The 15,965-nt window shown below is 46.6% G+C and overlaps 1 protein-coding gene across 1 annotated transcript in view; it reads right to left on the bottom strand.

The window, feature by feature from the left end:
- LOC147736607 (equilibrative nucleobase transporter 1-like) overlaps positions 1 to 15,965 on the bottom strand; it is a 569,280-nt gene that overhangs the window by 213,372 nt on the left and 339,943 nt on the right. The window contains exon 6 of the mRNA XM_086953785.1: positions 10,891 to 11,030. Coding sequence (XP_086809911.1) covers positions 10,891 to 11,030 — 140 coding nt within the window. The remainder of the gene's footprint in view (positions 1 to 10,890; positions 11,031 to 15,965) is intronic.

Raw genomic sequence — 15,965 nt, 5'->3', positions numbered from 1 at the left:
ACTTTATCGGCACCATAACCTTTGTGAGCACGTGTGGTCCCTCACTTCCCTACCCTAAACAGCCTTCAAAACCATTGCCTAAATATTGGTTTGTGTCTTTCTGGGGCGGCGTTCCGGACGGGAGTCGAGACGGCAGAAGCAAGGCCTACAACACCCAGGAGGCACCGGGAATCACGGCGGTTTGGAACTGCGAAACAAGCGGCAGAGGACGCCGAAAACCCGCTCCCCCTTTACAGAGTGCCTGTACAGAAGAGACAGCAATATAAAACAATAAAACCCTCGTTACCCAGATCCCCATTGTCCGTGAGTTTATTCGATAACCCAACGGAAAGCTCACACTTACCCACTTGTCTGTTGTGATGGAATTCCAGACAGGTAGGAACTGTGTTAATCTGCCCCCCACAGGAGTGGAATGCTGTTGGGGAGTAGAGGAAATTCACTGTTTTGTGGTGGAAGAGGTTCTATTATTGTTGTTACCCCGACCTCTTCCTTTGTTGTTGTTTCCTTTACATCCTCCTCTAAAATATCCTTTGCTAGAGGATGTTTGTGTGTTAGATTTGAAGGATGTCGTATTGTCTGCGCCTGTCTGTTTAGAGCCTCCTCAGTAAAAGGAGCGACGAAAAGAACTTTTAGTCTGAATGGACTGTAAAGCTCCCATAGATTTGGCAGAGTCTGTATCCTTCTTCATTTTTTCAAGTGTTGTGTCTACCTCTGGTCCAAACAATTGATTTTGATTAAATGGTTGATTTAAAATGGTAGTTTGCACTTCCTGTTTAAATCCTGAAATGCGTAGCCACGCATGTCTTCTAAGTAGAACACTAGTGTTTACAGCTCTTGACGCAGTGTCTGCCACATCAAGTGCACATTTGATTGATGCATTGGAAATTAGCTTGCCTTCTTGTATAAAGTTGTTTGCCTGCGCCTTATATTGGTCAGGTAAATGTTCTAGTAGTTTCTCTAACTGATCATAGTGAGCCCTATCATATCTTGAAAGGAGGGCTTGTGTGTTGGCTATACGCCATATGTTGGTAGCTTGCGCAGCTATTCGTTTGCATGTAATGTCGCGGTTAACGCATCTATGTAAACTATATACACGATTATACTACCACAAGGTGTTCAAGAATGTTTGATGATGTCAGCGGGGATTTTGAGAGCTTATCTGATCTCATTCACTGAATTTTCCCTTTAAAGTCGAGAACCCTAGATTATACTTTGGCTTCAGGCCAGAGCACTCATAAAAACTCTACAACAAAAGGCCTTCTCAAATTTTCGTTTGTTCCATGACATCAGCTTGGAGGTGTGAGACCTATTGTGGCATCATTCACCCAGGACGATTTAAAATCCTACGCAGCGAGTGCTGCGCTTGGGGCAGAATCTCTGAACTCGAGGTGGCGACTTCTGGTCTGTTTACCTTTGGGAATCAGGTCCCATGTTGGTTCTCTGAAATGCTTTACACACATGCTTCTATAGTAAAACCAGACTGCTCTGTGCCACACTACCAGGACTGACCCAGGGACTTAGCAGTGTGAATCCAAGGACCTATTTGGGGTAATGTGAGATTATTACATAGTGAAGCCTAACCAGCTTCGATGCATAATAGGTCACTTTGTTACAGAAAGGCTAAACATGAATAATAAGGTCAGATGATAAAAATATATGAGAGTGGGTGACCAGGGGAATCGAGATGTGCACAGAAAGGCGCTCTCCTCCCATCTGTTCCCACACCCATTCATGGGCACCAGCTGATGCACTGGGTTTTTATCAGACTTTTTTTGAAAAGGTGGCTGGCCAACAGTAGAAGAGAGGAGTGTCAGAAATAGGGAGGGCAGACAGAGTGGGCCATCCTCACAACATCCCAGGGTGTTCCTGAATAGAGCACACAGTGCCAAGGCATTATAGTCTGTTCTAGAACATGGCACCCAGTACAGGGCATCACCATCCCACACCATTACAGGGTATTCTGGAAAATGGACCACAGTACCACAATCTGTTCTAGAACATGCCCTCAGTGTCCAGGCATGGTAGGCTGTTCTAGAATATGCTGCCCAGTACCAGGTCATTTAATGCCACTGCAAGAGAGTCCAGCCTATGCCACATAACACTCGAGCATTTCAAGGCATCTCCAGGCATCATATTCTGTTCTAGATTATGGTACCCAGTACCAGGGCATTACAGGCTGTTCTAGGTAGAGCCACCCAGTACCTGGCCATCCCATGCCATTTTAGGGTATTCTGGAATATGGCACACAGGTGCAGGGCAACATAGGCTGTCTAGATCGTGCAGCCCATTTGGTGACTGCATCTGGGTTCCGTTCCTTGTCACAGGTTCCATCTCTACGAGGATGGATTGGGAGCTCCCCAGTAACCAAGCAATTACTCGCACATTCAGCAGACAGGTCAGAAACAAACAAAAAATAATGATTAAGGCCTATGACAACTACAGTATAAGTTACAGGTTCGACATTGCGCTCAACATGACAAATATGCGGACTGTAAGTCAGGTTTGAGGTCTGTTGTCTGCTCCCCACCCAGCACTGCAGGGTCATCAGCTCCCACCGGTCCAACTTAAGGATGGCTGTGTTGATGCAGTCTTAAGAGATGTCAAGGTCTACAGGAGGGACACTGGACTGCACACAGAGGGTATACTGAAGGTAAAGGCCGGATGCATGTGGGCCACAAGTAATGTAGGTTTTGATAAAGACTGGGCAACCCAGGAGCGATTATGTTTATGGCTCTGTTATAGCAAAAGTCAGCAAAACCAAAGGAGAAACCTGCTCTGTGATAAACACAGAGGTAAAACGATGGGAGGCTGATGGTGGACAAAAGGGAATAAAATTGAGAAATGACACTGATGCCACAGAAAATTTGGGGTTCATGTTTCAGTCATCAAGGATACTATGTTGTGTTATGTTATATTATGCAGATTTGTAGAGTGCATTATCGCCCAGGAGGGTGTCCTGGCACTGAGCAGATGTGAATTTGGCCAAGCGTAGGGTCTGGAGGGAATACTCGAAAAGCCAGGACTTCAGCAGAATTCAAGAGGTGAGGAGGCTCTTAAACGTAGCAGTGGGTCGTTCTGTGCTTGAGGGGCAATGTGGCAGGCTCGACTGGTTTCCCTATGCGTGGGGTGTCTGCGAGTAGGAATACAAACAAGCGGAGGTGTCTGGAAGGTTTATGAAAGTAGATGCGATTGTTGAGGTATGATGGACCAGTGTTATGAGACGCCTTGAAAGTGTGGGTGAGGTGTTTGAATTGTGCTCAGTTGTGAATGGGGAGCCAGTGGAGAACCTTCAGGTGTGGTGTGATGTGAGTGCGGCGTGGGAGTTTGAGAGTGATTCTGGCTGCAGAGGTCTGAATGGTCTGCAACCTTCTGGTGAGTTTTTTGTTGAGCCCAGTATTGAAGCGGTTTCTGTAGTCCAGGCCAGTTGGGATGAGGGCATGTGTTATGTTTTTCCGGGTGCTGTCTGGGAGCCATTTGGAAATCTTCCTCAGCATCTTCAGGACATGTAAGAATAAGGTGGTGGAAGCAAAGACTTGATCACAATTTCAGTCTTGTCTATGTCCGGTAGGGTCTTCATCCACTGGGCGATTTCAGTAATGAAGGCATTGAACTGGATAAGAGTACTGGGTGTCCTAACCGTGAGGGAGAGAATGAGATGTGTCTACATGAATGGCTGGGAGAGGATGTTGATGTTTTGAAAGAAGATGATGCTGACTGGAGGTATCATGTATGGAATGCCGAATGTTGGGCTCAGGAAGGATCCTTGTGGAACGCTATAGATTAGGTCACAGGTGTCTGAGACACAAAGATATATATATATATAAACTTCATATAAAAATGCAAATTACAACAATGTCATATAAAAATACAGATTACAACAGTGTTGATGTGGCGCTTCAGTGAACAAGAAGTTATTTCTTCCACCTTCTTCAGAACAAATAATGACAAAAAAATTATTTCCGTTTTTAAAACATTCCACCTTAGGGAGGTGTATTCACAGTGTTGTGTTGATCAATGGAAATTCGACGTGGGAAATGAAAAATGCTACTTACCAGTATGCATCTGTTCTTGGCATGTAGAGCTGCAGAGTTGTACACTTTGCATTAGATCGCCACCTGGCGTTGAGCTTGGATGATTGCAGGTTGTTGTCTTCTTGGAATAAGTCTTTGTAGTCACGAGATAGGGGACTCCTCCCTTGGACAATACTGCGCATGGGCATCGGCTCCATCCTTAGATTGTTTTTCGCCATGATGGGAAATGGAGTTAGTAGACGTAAAGAAAAAAAAAAGGATGTCCATGCGTATGCATCTAAATAAGATGAAACTGGAACGGATACAAGTCCCGGGGAGGCGGGAGGGCGTGTACAACTCTGCAGCTCTACATGCCAAGAACAGATGCATACTGGTAAGTAGCATTTTCCATTCAAGGCATATGAGCTGCAGATTGTACACTTTGCATCGATTGTGCAGCAGTGTTTCCCCTAGCGGTGGTCACCTGTATCCGTTGCAGTAGTTTGAAAGAGCGTTTTAAGGACAGCTTGGCCTACTGCAGCTTGCTGCTTGGCTTGTACATCAACACAGTAGTGTTTAGTGAAGGTGTGTAGTGTAGAACATGTTGCTGCTTTGCATATGTCCTCTAGGGGTATGTTTCCTAAGAAAGCCATAGAGGATTCTAGTTTGCGAGTGGAGTGCGCTCTAGGAGGAACTGTTAATGTACGTTTAGCTTTAATGTAGCATATTTGTATACACTTTACAATCCATCTTGCAATCCCACCTTTAGAAATGGGGTTGCCTTTGTGTGGAGGTGAGAAAGAGACAAACAGTTGTTTTGTCTTTCGAAAGGATAGTGTAAGAGAGCTCTTTTAACATCTAGAGTGTGTAAAGCCCTTTCCGCTACAGAGTCTGGGTTTTGGAAAAACACTGGTAACTCGACGGACTGATTTAGGTGAAAAGGAGTGATGACCTTTAGAAGAAATTTTGGATTAGATCTAAGAACCACTTTGTTAGGATGTATTTGAAAAAATGGTTCTTGTATAGTGAAAGCTTGTATTTCACTTACTCTTCTGAGAGAGGTAATGGCAACAAGGAAAGCTGTTTTCCATGTTAGGAGTTGCAGTTGTAAGGACAATATTCAGGTTCCACACAGGAGAAGGTGGCAACCTGGGTGGGATTATTCTTTTCAATCCTTCCATAAATGCTTTGATTGCAGGTACTCTAAAGAGAGACAGATGTTGCCTGTTTTGTAAATAGGCTGCAATTGCTGCAAGGTGCAGGCGTATGGAATATGCTAAATTAGACCTTTGTAGATGTAACAGGTAACAAATGATATTTTGGATGGAAGCATCCAGGGGATCAATTTGATTATTTTTGCAATATATTGCGAATCTTTTCCATGTAGCGGCATAACACGCTCTTGTAGTGGGTTTCCTAGCCTCTTTAATGATGTTCATACACTCTGGTGGTAGGTTTAGATAACCAAACTCTAAGACTTCAGGAGCTAGATCGCCAAATTCAGTTGGTTTGGGTCTGGGTGTCTGAGTTCTCCATGGTTCTGCGTTAGCATGGATGGAGTCAATCGTAACTTTTGATGTGGAACTAGAGAGATCTAGGAGTGTGGTAAACCATGGTTGGCGTGCCCATGTGGGAGCAACTAGGATCAGTTTGAGAGACTGTTGTCTGAGCTTGCGCACTACTAGTGGAATCAGTGGGAGAGGCGGAAAAGCGCATGCAAATCTGCCTGACCAGTTCATCCATATCGCATTGCCTTCGGACCGTGGGAAACCTGGGTGTGGGAAACCTGGGTGTGGAAACCTGGCGGCGAAGGTTGGGCATTTTGCATTCTTGTGGGTGGCAAACAGAACTATGTCTGGATGACCCCACTTTTGGAAGAATGGCTGAAGAACTTGTGAATGTAGTTCCCATTTGTGAATCTGTTGTGATTGCCGACCTAACAGATCTGCTATCTGATTGTGAACTCCTGGAAGGTGTTCCGCTAACAGATAAATGTTTTGAGGAATGGCCCATCTCCAAATGTTCTGTGCAAGTTGGGACAGTTGCAGAGAGTGTGTCCCCCCCTGTTTTTGTATATAGTACATGGCTATCATATTGTCCGTCCGGATTAGGACAGCTTTGTTTTGTACTTGAAGTTAAAGTCTTGAGTGCTAAGAATATTGCTAGCAGCTCTAGATGGTTGATACGGAACAGTTTTTGCTGATTGTTCCATTGACCCCGAGTTGTATGATGTAAGAGATGGGCTCCCCATCCTGTGAGGGATGAGTCTGTTGTGAGCACTACTTGTGGAACAGGCTCGAGGAACGGCCGCCCCTTTGTCAAGTTTTTGGTGTTCCACCACTGCAGAGAGCGATGTGTTCCACTGTTGTGCTAAGCACTCTTGTAATGGGCGCATTTGCAATCTTGCGCGTCGGTACTATGAAGATGCAAGATGCCTTCATACCTATTAGTCTCATGAACACCGTGGCTTGCAGAGACTGCTGGTGTTGAAAAGTAGTGACTAAGGCTTGAATGCTTTGTATCCTGGCTGGACTGGGATACGCTAGGGCTGTAGACGTGTTTAGTGTAGCCCCTAGATGCTGTTGTACATGCGAAGGCTGCAGGTGCGACTTGGTGTAGTTTATTGTAAACTTTAAGTCATGCAATGTTTGAATTTTCTGATGTGTGTGTTAGACACACTGATTGAATGACTTGGCTTTTATGAGCCAGTCGTCCAGATAAGGGAAGACATGTATTTGTTGTCCCCTGAGATGTGCTGCTACCACTGCTAGGCACTTTGTGAATACTCGCGGTGCCGTTGTCACTCCGAATGGAAAGACTTTGAACTGATAGTGTTGTCCTTCCAGTACAAACCTTAGATACCTTCTGTGGGCAGGATGTATGGGGATGTGGAAGTAGGCGTCCTTTAGATCAAGTGTTGTTAGGAAATCGCCTTTTTGCAGCAGTGGAAGCACTTGTTGTAGAGTGATCATATGAAAATGGTCTGATTTTATGTAATGGTTGAGGGGCCTGAGGTCAAGAATTGGCCTTAGTGTCCCGTCCTTTTTGGGAATTAAAAAGTACAGCGAGTAAACCCGTTTCCTGTTCTTCTAGAGGAACTATTTGAATAGCACTTTTTTGTAGAAGTGACAGAACTTCTTGTTGAAGCAGAGTCAGATGGTCTGTAGACATTGGACGCTGCCTGGGTGGTATGTGTGGAGGGGTTGCTGTAAGTTCTAGGCAGTAGCCATGTTGGATAATCTGTCTCACCCACTTGTCTGTTGTAATGGAGTTCCAGACAGGCATGAACTGTGCTAATATGCCCCCCACAGGAGTGGAATGCTGTGGGGGGTGCAGAGGGAAGTCACTGTTTTGTGGTGGAAGAGGATCGAGTGTTGTTGTTGCCGCGACCTCTTCCTTTAATATTATTGTCTCTGTATCCTTCTCTAAAATATCCCTTGTTAGAGGAACTTTGTGATTTGAAAGATGTTGTAGTGTCTGCTCCAGTTTGTTTGGAGCCTCCTCTGTAGAAGGAGCGACGAAAGGAGCTTCTAGCTGGTGTGAACTGTAAAGCCCCCATAGACTTTGCGGTCTCCGTATCTTTCTTCATTTTTTTCCAGCGTAGTGTCTACTTCTGGGCCAAATAACTGGTTCTGATTAAATGGCTGGTTTAAAATGGTGGTTTGCACTTCTTGTTTAAACCCTGAGATGCGTAACCACGCATGTCTCCTAAGTATGACACTGGTATTTACAGCTCTAGATGCTGTGTCTGCGACATCTAGCGCGCATTTTATAGAGGCATTGGATATTAGCTTGCCTTCCTGTATAAGGTCATTTGCTTGAGCTTTGTACTGATCTGGTAGGTGCTCAAGTAATTTTTCTAATTGATCATAATGAGCCCTATCGTAACGAGAGAGGCGGGCTTGTGTATTTGCTATACGCCAGATGTTTGTAGCTTGTGCGGCTATTCTTTTACCTGACGCATCAATGACTTTTGATTCTTTGTCAGGTGGGGGTGCTTCACCAGAAGTTTGAGAATTTGCCCTTTTTCTAGCATTGGACACTACTAATGAGTCTAGTGGTAGGTGTCCTTTAATGTAGACTGGATCTGAGGGTGCCGGTCTATATTTTTTCTCAATCCTAGGGTTTAATATTCTGGTGCGTACAGGGTCTTTAAATACCTCTAGAGCATGTTTGATGACCCCTTTAATCATGGAAAGAATTTGAGCAGACCGCTGAGACTGCTCAAAGGTATCTAGGAGAAAATCCTCCTCAATGTCATCGGAATGCATAGGGACTCCGTGGTAAACAGCAGCTCTGTTTAACAAATGACCAAAACCAATGGTATCTTCTGGAGGGGAAGGTTTTGATGGGTATGACTGCGGTTCAGGAATGTCAGGCACATGCTGTGGGTTTGTAAAGTCCCATATAGGCACCTCTTTTGGGTTTGAAAAGTCCCATATACCCCCATGTACAGGGAGGTTTGAAGTTTAAAAGTTCTTGTTCGAGCGCACTGTGACCAAGCGGCTTCCTGGCGCTGAGGTTAGGACTGAGGAGCTCAGACGGTAGCCATGAAGGGGTTAGCAGGAGTACGCTTGGGAGAAAAGGAAAGTTTTAAGTGCCTTGCGAAATTGTGAATAAACTGAGATGGACCTAATAGATATCGGAAGACTGTTCCAGAAACGAGGAGCGAGTACTGAAAATCTGGTACCACCAGTTCTAGACTTTCGAAATCAGGGAATATTAAGGAGGAATTGGTTGGAAGAGCGGAGGGAGCGGCTGGGGTTGTAGGGGCTGATGAGAGAATTAATGAACCAAGGGGCAGTGTGGGCACGAGCAATAAAGGCAAGGCAGCCCATCTTGAAGAAGGACCTCTGACAGATGGGGAGCCAATGAAGGGATTTCAGGTATGGAGGGATGTGCTGAAACTTAGGAAGGTGATGTATGAGGCGGGCTGCTTGATTTTGAATAGCCTGTAAACGGCGAAGTTCAAAGGCCGGAATTCCCACATAGAGGCTGTTCCCATAATCTACGCGGAAGTAGGTTCTTCAGTATCCTCCCCTCCACCCAAATTATATTCATCATCATTCTGCTGAAGGGAATGTGATAATGGAGAATGTACAGGAGAGATTTGAGATGATATGTGAGGAACAGGAGAAGGAAGAGGAGGTATAGGAGAGGAAGGGTGCATAGGGGATGTTGCACTGTCCTTTTTCTTGGCAGGAACCACAGGTGTGGGTGGTGCATCTTCTGGTCTCTTCTTGTGAGGTGTAGCACCTACATAACCTGTCTTTGGGTCTATGTAGATCTTCTTTTGTCGAGGATCTGGTCGAAAAAGTTCCTCTTCTTCTACAACCTTCATGGGCATCGATTTTTTTCGGTTCCAGCGGAGGTTGTTGTGTGTCCTTAGCCTTGGGAGTTGTTATAACGTCCTCTGGCATAGGTCGCGGAGCCGAAGGTATTGTTTTCGGCTTCGTAGGCATGTTCGAGTATTTGGGCACCTCGGAATCAGACTTTGTGTTCTTCGGCACTGACGATGTTGAAGTGGACGGCTTCGGAGCCGGTGCTTCTTTCGGTTCTGGTACCGGTACAGTTTTAGGTGTCGGTACCATTTTAGGCTTCGGTGCCGAAGGGTCTTTTGGCTTCGGCGCCGAGGTATCTTTAGTTTTCGGTGCCGGTGGGAGAGGCTTGCTCGGTGTCGAGGCACTAGAAGGCTTAGTTTGTTTCTTCGGAGCCGGGCCCGACGGCGGGGCTTTCGAAGCAGGTATTCGGTCTCGACTGGGCCCTTTGGGCGGAGTGCTGACCTTTGCCTTATGTTTGGGCAGAATGTGTGCTGCAGGGGCAGTAGTACTCACGCGCTGACCCGATGGAATGGAGTCATATGAGTCGTCTGCCTCTGATACGATCTGGAGATCAGGTGAGTCTTCTTCGGGAACTAGGGTAACCTCTTCGTCGAAGATATCTTCAGGTGCCGGAGCTGATCTCATTTCGTGTCGACGGGCCCTCCGATCCCGGATGGTTTTCTTCGATCAGAAGGATGCAAAAGCTGTGCAGGTCGACTCGTCGTGTTCCGGCGATAGACAGAGGTTACAGACCTCGTGGTGATCGCTAGGTGGGAACTTTGCTTGACATACCGGGCATTCTTTGAACAGAGTTCTTTCCATGTGGTGTAGGCCGCACGGCGTCGATAGGCCCTACGGCCCGTGTCGATGCCCGGAATGGAACTGATGGCGTCGAAAGTATTGTAGTCAATGTCGAAGGTAGTTTTTAAGAAGTTTGAGGAAGTTCTGCGCTTCGAAGTTGCTGAAAAGTCCTTTGTAGCCGGAGCGGAGAAACTTTCATCCGAACCCAGTGGCGGAAAAAAACTATCTAAGGATGGAGCCGATGCCCATGCGCAGTATTGCCCAAGGGAGGAGTCACCGGTCCCTCGACTACAAAGACTTCTTCCAAGAAGACAACAAACTGCAATCATCCGAGCCCAACACCAGGTGGCGATCTAATGCAAAGTGTACAATCTGCAGCTCATATGCCTCAAACCCTATGTTTTAAACTTTTTTAATGTATTTTATTGGGAGTTTCTCTTGACAAAACACAGTAAAAATAATAAAGTTAATTATCCATATGGAAGGACTTCAAAATTGTATACGTACAGGATTATGTTAATTTGTTTCCTTAAATAGCTGAATATAGGGCATTAGTCACAGTGTCCAACTTTTAGAAAGATACATATATACACATTTATATAATAAGGAGGATAAAGGGAACTTTTTTTAGTTTGAGTATGACAAGCCATGTCACAATGATTGCGTTTGGAGATCTGTCAGACTGCAAGAGATGCCTCGAGATACTGACCCCGAAGAGGTCCTGCCTGAGGCCAGAGCCTCCACGCAGCGTTCCTTACCCATAGTTGTAGTTCTCAGGTGGAGGGTAGGGGATGTGAGTCCAGGGCATCAACAGGAACGTGCGAACGAGATGCCATATGCTGCAAGCGGAGATGCATCCGAACATGACCCTCAGGGTGGCGCCTCGCTCATGCAGTACCTGTGGACCGAGAGAGAGGAAAGGGGTGAGGAAGTTCAGACCTAATCAGTGGCACACAGCAGTTCCACTATTTTCAGAGACGCAAATATCACTATTTTCAAAAGAAAATTTTTTGGCACTCAAAATGTTTATTAGGATCATAACCTGAAGAGGAGGAATGCAGAATCGAGGGTGAGCAGAACAGTAGTAACAAATTGGAAACAATCAAAGATGTCTATCAGCCTCTCAGGAGCATTCACACTGCTTAGATGGAGGACCTCAGCATGGTTCTGTAAACTTGTACCACCCTGCCCTTGAATGTTTTTATGGACAGCCCTGTTTTTCTTTCCCTATGGGTTTGCCCATCAAGAGAGACCACAGGAAGTGTTACTGATGACAGTGACACCCAAAAAATTCCTTCTTTCTTATTGGCACCCATGCTGCATGGTGACTGATGGTGGTGGCAGACAGATCATTGTTCAAAGCCACAGACCTTTTTACCTGTACAGCAGTGGTTGTTGCATGTTTGCCAATGTGTTAGCTACAAATAGCGTGGAGAGGGCTACTTTCCCTTGAACCACACATGCAAAATGTTGAGGAGAAAGTTAAACATATCCACCTCAAACACCTCAACCTGCACACTCTTCTGTACCCCTCCTCTACACTGGTGAAGCTGTGCGGCGGGGCAGTGGTCCATTGCATCGCCCTCATCCCACTGTAGTTCTGCTCTGCCCAAGTGACACCTCCTAGTCACCCATCTCTTGTTTAGTGGCCATCTCCTTTGACAACAGAACAGATGTGGGGCTCCAGTGCGATGTCGGTATACATCACGCCTAGACCACTTGACCTGCTCTGACTGGAGACTTGGGCTCAGACCAAGCCCTTGAATAATGGCTACCAACAAGGAGAGAGGCTCTCAGGACGGGAGGGGTAGAGAAATCTTGAATAGTTGAAGACTCTCCGATTAGTTCCGGCATCTCCCCATGGTCACCAGAGTGATGTAAATACTAGACACCATCAGGAGTACATCTTCTATGTCTTAATGTAGAGGAAGCCTGCATATCAGTTCATGAGAGGACCCTCAGCACAGTTGTCATTCTCCTCCAGACTGGGTCTTAGTCTGAGACCCCTGAAGAGTCCTCAGATGCATTAATCTGGGAGAAAAAGAAAGGTCCAGCATTCCTGTCTCTGCCAGGTGGATGACCCGATCCCTCTGTAGACCTGCACAGGGCTTGGCTAAACTGATGGACCTGTGAGAAGACATCTCAATGGACATGGTCTGCCCAGAAGTACTACGGTCACAGGAGCACAGCTTACAAACTGATTCAAAGACATCTGCTTTGAGGACTTGCTCCCTCATTTTCACACCATGAGAAGGTAGTCTCATCCTGGATCCATTCTGTGCCAGTAGGACAATCAATCAATCAACGCATTTATAGAGCGCGCTACTCACTCATGAGGGTCTCAAGGCGCTGAAGGGAGGGGGGCTGCCGCTACTGCTCGAATAGCCAGGTCTTGAGGTGTTTCCTGAAGGCGAGGTGGTCCTTGGTCACACGTAGGTGGGTGGGGGAGGGAGGGAGTTCCATGTCTTGGCGGCCAGGTAGGAGAACGATCTTCCTCCGGTGGTGGTTCTGCAAATCCGTGGGACGGTGGCGAGGGCGAGGCTGGTGGAGCGGAGCTGGCGGGTCGGAGTGTAGAAGGTGAGGCGGTTGTTGAGGTATTCGGGCCCATGTTGTGGAGCGCTTTGTGTGCGTGGGTGAGGAGCCTGAACGTGATCCTTTTGCCGACGGGGAGCCAGTGCAGGTTTCTCAGGTGGGCAGATATGTGACTGTGGCGAGGCATGTCGAGGATGAGTCGTGCGAAGGTGTTTTGTATGTGCTGAAGTCGTTTCTGAAGTTTGGCTGTGGTTCCTACGTATAGGGCGTTCCCGTAGTTCAGTCGGCTGGTGACGAGGGCCTGGGTGACAGTCTTTCTGGTTTCGGTGGAAATCCATCAGAAGATTTTCCAGAGCATGCTCAGGGTGTTGAAGCATGAAGATGAGATGGCGTTGACTTGTTTGGTCATCGAGAGAGGAATCCAAGAAGAATCCTAGGTTGTAATGAGGTAATATAAATTTTTATGGTCAATTGTGTCCCCTATCGTAGACCCCAACGGCTCCATGTACCTGTTGCTAGTACATGTAAGTTCCCTCCACAACCAGCTATGAAGACGCAAATACATTTGCGTCCAACGTTAACATGTCCTCTTTCAGATCCACCATGAATGGGTCCGATATTCAGTTCCTAAGTGTGCCTTGCCAACGTCTTTACATGGTGCACTTTCACGTTTTCCTGGCCCTTGGCGAGTTGGGCCTTGTTTTCTGCCATTCAAGCTTTCTCCAGCCCTCTGCCTCTGGAAGCTGCAGCCTGAACCTACATCTGTATCCATGACCTTTCACTTACTCCCTGCGCGGCTAGCGGTGCCTGGCTCAGCCTGCCGGCCTGCCAAGACTGTATTCAGCCTTCAAGTTATCTGCTCCGCTCCTCGAAAAATACATTCCTGTCTAGCAGTTTAGGTAAACATCCTTCCCAGCTGCAGAGCAAAGGGCCCGGCCTCACTGTCTCCATGCAAGTAATTCATAGCTTCCGTTACCATGGTAGGCCCATGGCCCTTCACATCTCATGTAGACACGTAGTCACATATGCACGCACTAGCAGTCAGTATAGAATAGCCTCTGCCCGAGAGACTTTTCCTTCTAGATAATACAGTTCCTCAAACACAAGATATTAGATATGATTTGGGATTAGGTTGTTCTGACATCCCAGACTTCTGTCTCCTCATGGCGGGCTAAATGTCAAGTCCCCTTCACCCTCCAGTTACACGTCAATCATACGTCATGCTGCTGCGCGCGCATCTCTGCCACATGTTTTTGCTGATTCTGCAGGATCCTTCTAGGGATCCACCCACTTATGACACCTTCATGTGACGTTTCTAGCACACACCTCCGTGTACGCCTTAGTGCACGCCTTTTTGTTACGTATTTCTGTTCTTATCTCATTTCTCTCAGCTGTTACGCCTTCTGCATTCAATGTTACTGTATGAAATGACTATATATACGATTTCTTGTTAATAAATCATTGTACATGTCCATTGCAATTCCCACCCTGAACCCTCGTGGCGATGGGTCATGCTACCATTGGTTCGAACCAATTCCTTTTTAAGGAATAAACCCCACTTTAAACCTCAAATACCACGGACTCTGCCTTCTTATTTTGACTGAGTTATTCTTATTGAACTTTACCGCATAAATTCCGTATAGGTAATTAAAATTTACCACATAATTTGGCGCCCGAATAGGGACCCCTCCCCCACCTCACGCGCCGGCGGTGCGTTGCAGGCCTGGTCCCCTGCCAAAGCGCTGACGGACAACTACGCGTACCCGCAGGATTTCCTGTATCTCCCTCAGGCCAACGGAGGTGACTGAGGCTGCGATCGACACCCATACGAGGCGGTGAGGAGTGCGGAGGATCCCGACCAGAGCCTAGCTGAGAGAGCAAAGTCCGAGGTATCCGGAGGCCCACCAGTTCCGAAGTTCCGAAGTGCTTACGTCACGAGTCGAGTCGAGTCCAGTCCAGTGTCGAGTTTCCGAGGCCTTCTGTTCCGTGCTTCCCGGTGAGTACCGTTGCTGGGGACGCATCTAGACGAGCGCATTAATTTGTGCCGGTCAAGACGGGTTTGGGTACGCAGACCCGGTCTGCACTGTTTAGCGGTGTATCTGTACTGTTTAGCAGTATATCCAGTATGAAATTAATTAGTTTTATCCTAATCATTATTGTTCGTTCTGAAATGTTTTAGCATGTTTTAATGTTTTAGTATGTTCTAATGTCGTGGTATGAGTGATTGTTCGATCTGCATTATTGTGTTTACTGTATTAGTTGTGTCCAAATCCGAGTAAGTATCAAGCCCAGAGTAGCACGACTTAAACATGCCGCTGTTCTCCAAACTAAGACAGATAGGAACTAGAAAAGGGATTCTAGAAGAAGCAGTGCCTGTTCCACCTAGGGACACTCCAGGGCACTTTATGTACCACAAGCACGGCCTAGACGCTGTATTATATCTCAATTTGTGGGTAGACTATACTAAAGATTTAGCAGAGAATCAAAGATGGCCCGCCGCAGGGACATGGGATGCCGAGTGCATCATGAGAGTAGAGGAAGCATTATGGAAAAAGAAAGCCAGACAGTCTCAGAAAGACGCCATTGAACTATGGCGTAAAGAATCGCACAGACGTACAGAGAAAGCACTCAGAAAAGCAGAGAAACATAAAGAGGATTCAGACAAAGCCCAAGAAAACGTATTAGTTGAGGAGGGGATACGAGTAAAAACAGAACAAGTAGACCGACAGCGAAACACTCTTATGAATGGTATGTATCCTTTACTGGCCGAGGGTTTACCTAAGGCCACTCCGGAAATACCGAAGGATCTGCCCCCTCCCCTGCTCCCGACTAAAGTACATCACAAGACCACAAAGGACATATTCCTTTCTTCCTATCTAGATGACATAGCTCCCGCATATACAAATCCACATGCTCAACCACTACCCGCTGATGGTACTCCACCCCGAAATCATCTACTCCCACCTCCGCAACGAACTCCTTCTCCCGTTCCACCCCCTGCACCTGTTCCCCCAACCCTTCCTGCACCTATTCTTCCGATCACCAACCCATTCAATCCTTTTGGTCCTGGCACCTCGGGAGGTGCAACAGGTTTTCAAACACCGCCACCAGCACTCCGATTGACTTATAGGGATTTAGCACAACAACGTACACCTAAATCAGCCGATTATGACATACTTAACGAACGTCTCTCAGACTGCAGATATGATCCAGTGCCCGGTAAAAATGACGACAGAATGATGTTGTCATCAGTACGACTAAGACGGGTTACAAACTTTTTACTGTTACTACCAGGAATGGT

This window comes from Lissotriton vulgaris, chromosome 1_2 (genome assembly GCF_964263255.1).
Source record: "Lissotriton vulgaris chromosome 1_2, aLisVul1.2, whole genome shotgun sequence".
In the NCBI taxonomy this organism is placed as follows: domain Eukaryota; kingdom Metazoa; phylum Chordata; class Amphibia; order Caudata; family Salamandridae; genus Lissotriton; species Lissotriton vulgaris.
This window is presented reverse-complemented; position numbering and strand designations above follow the sequence as displayed.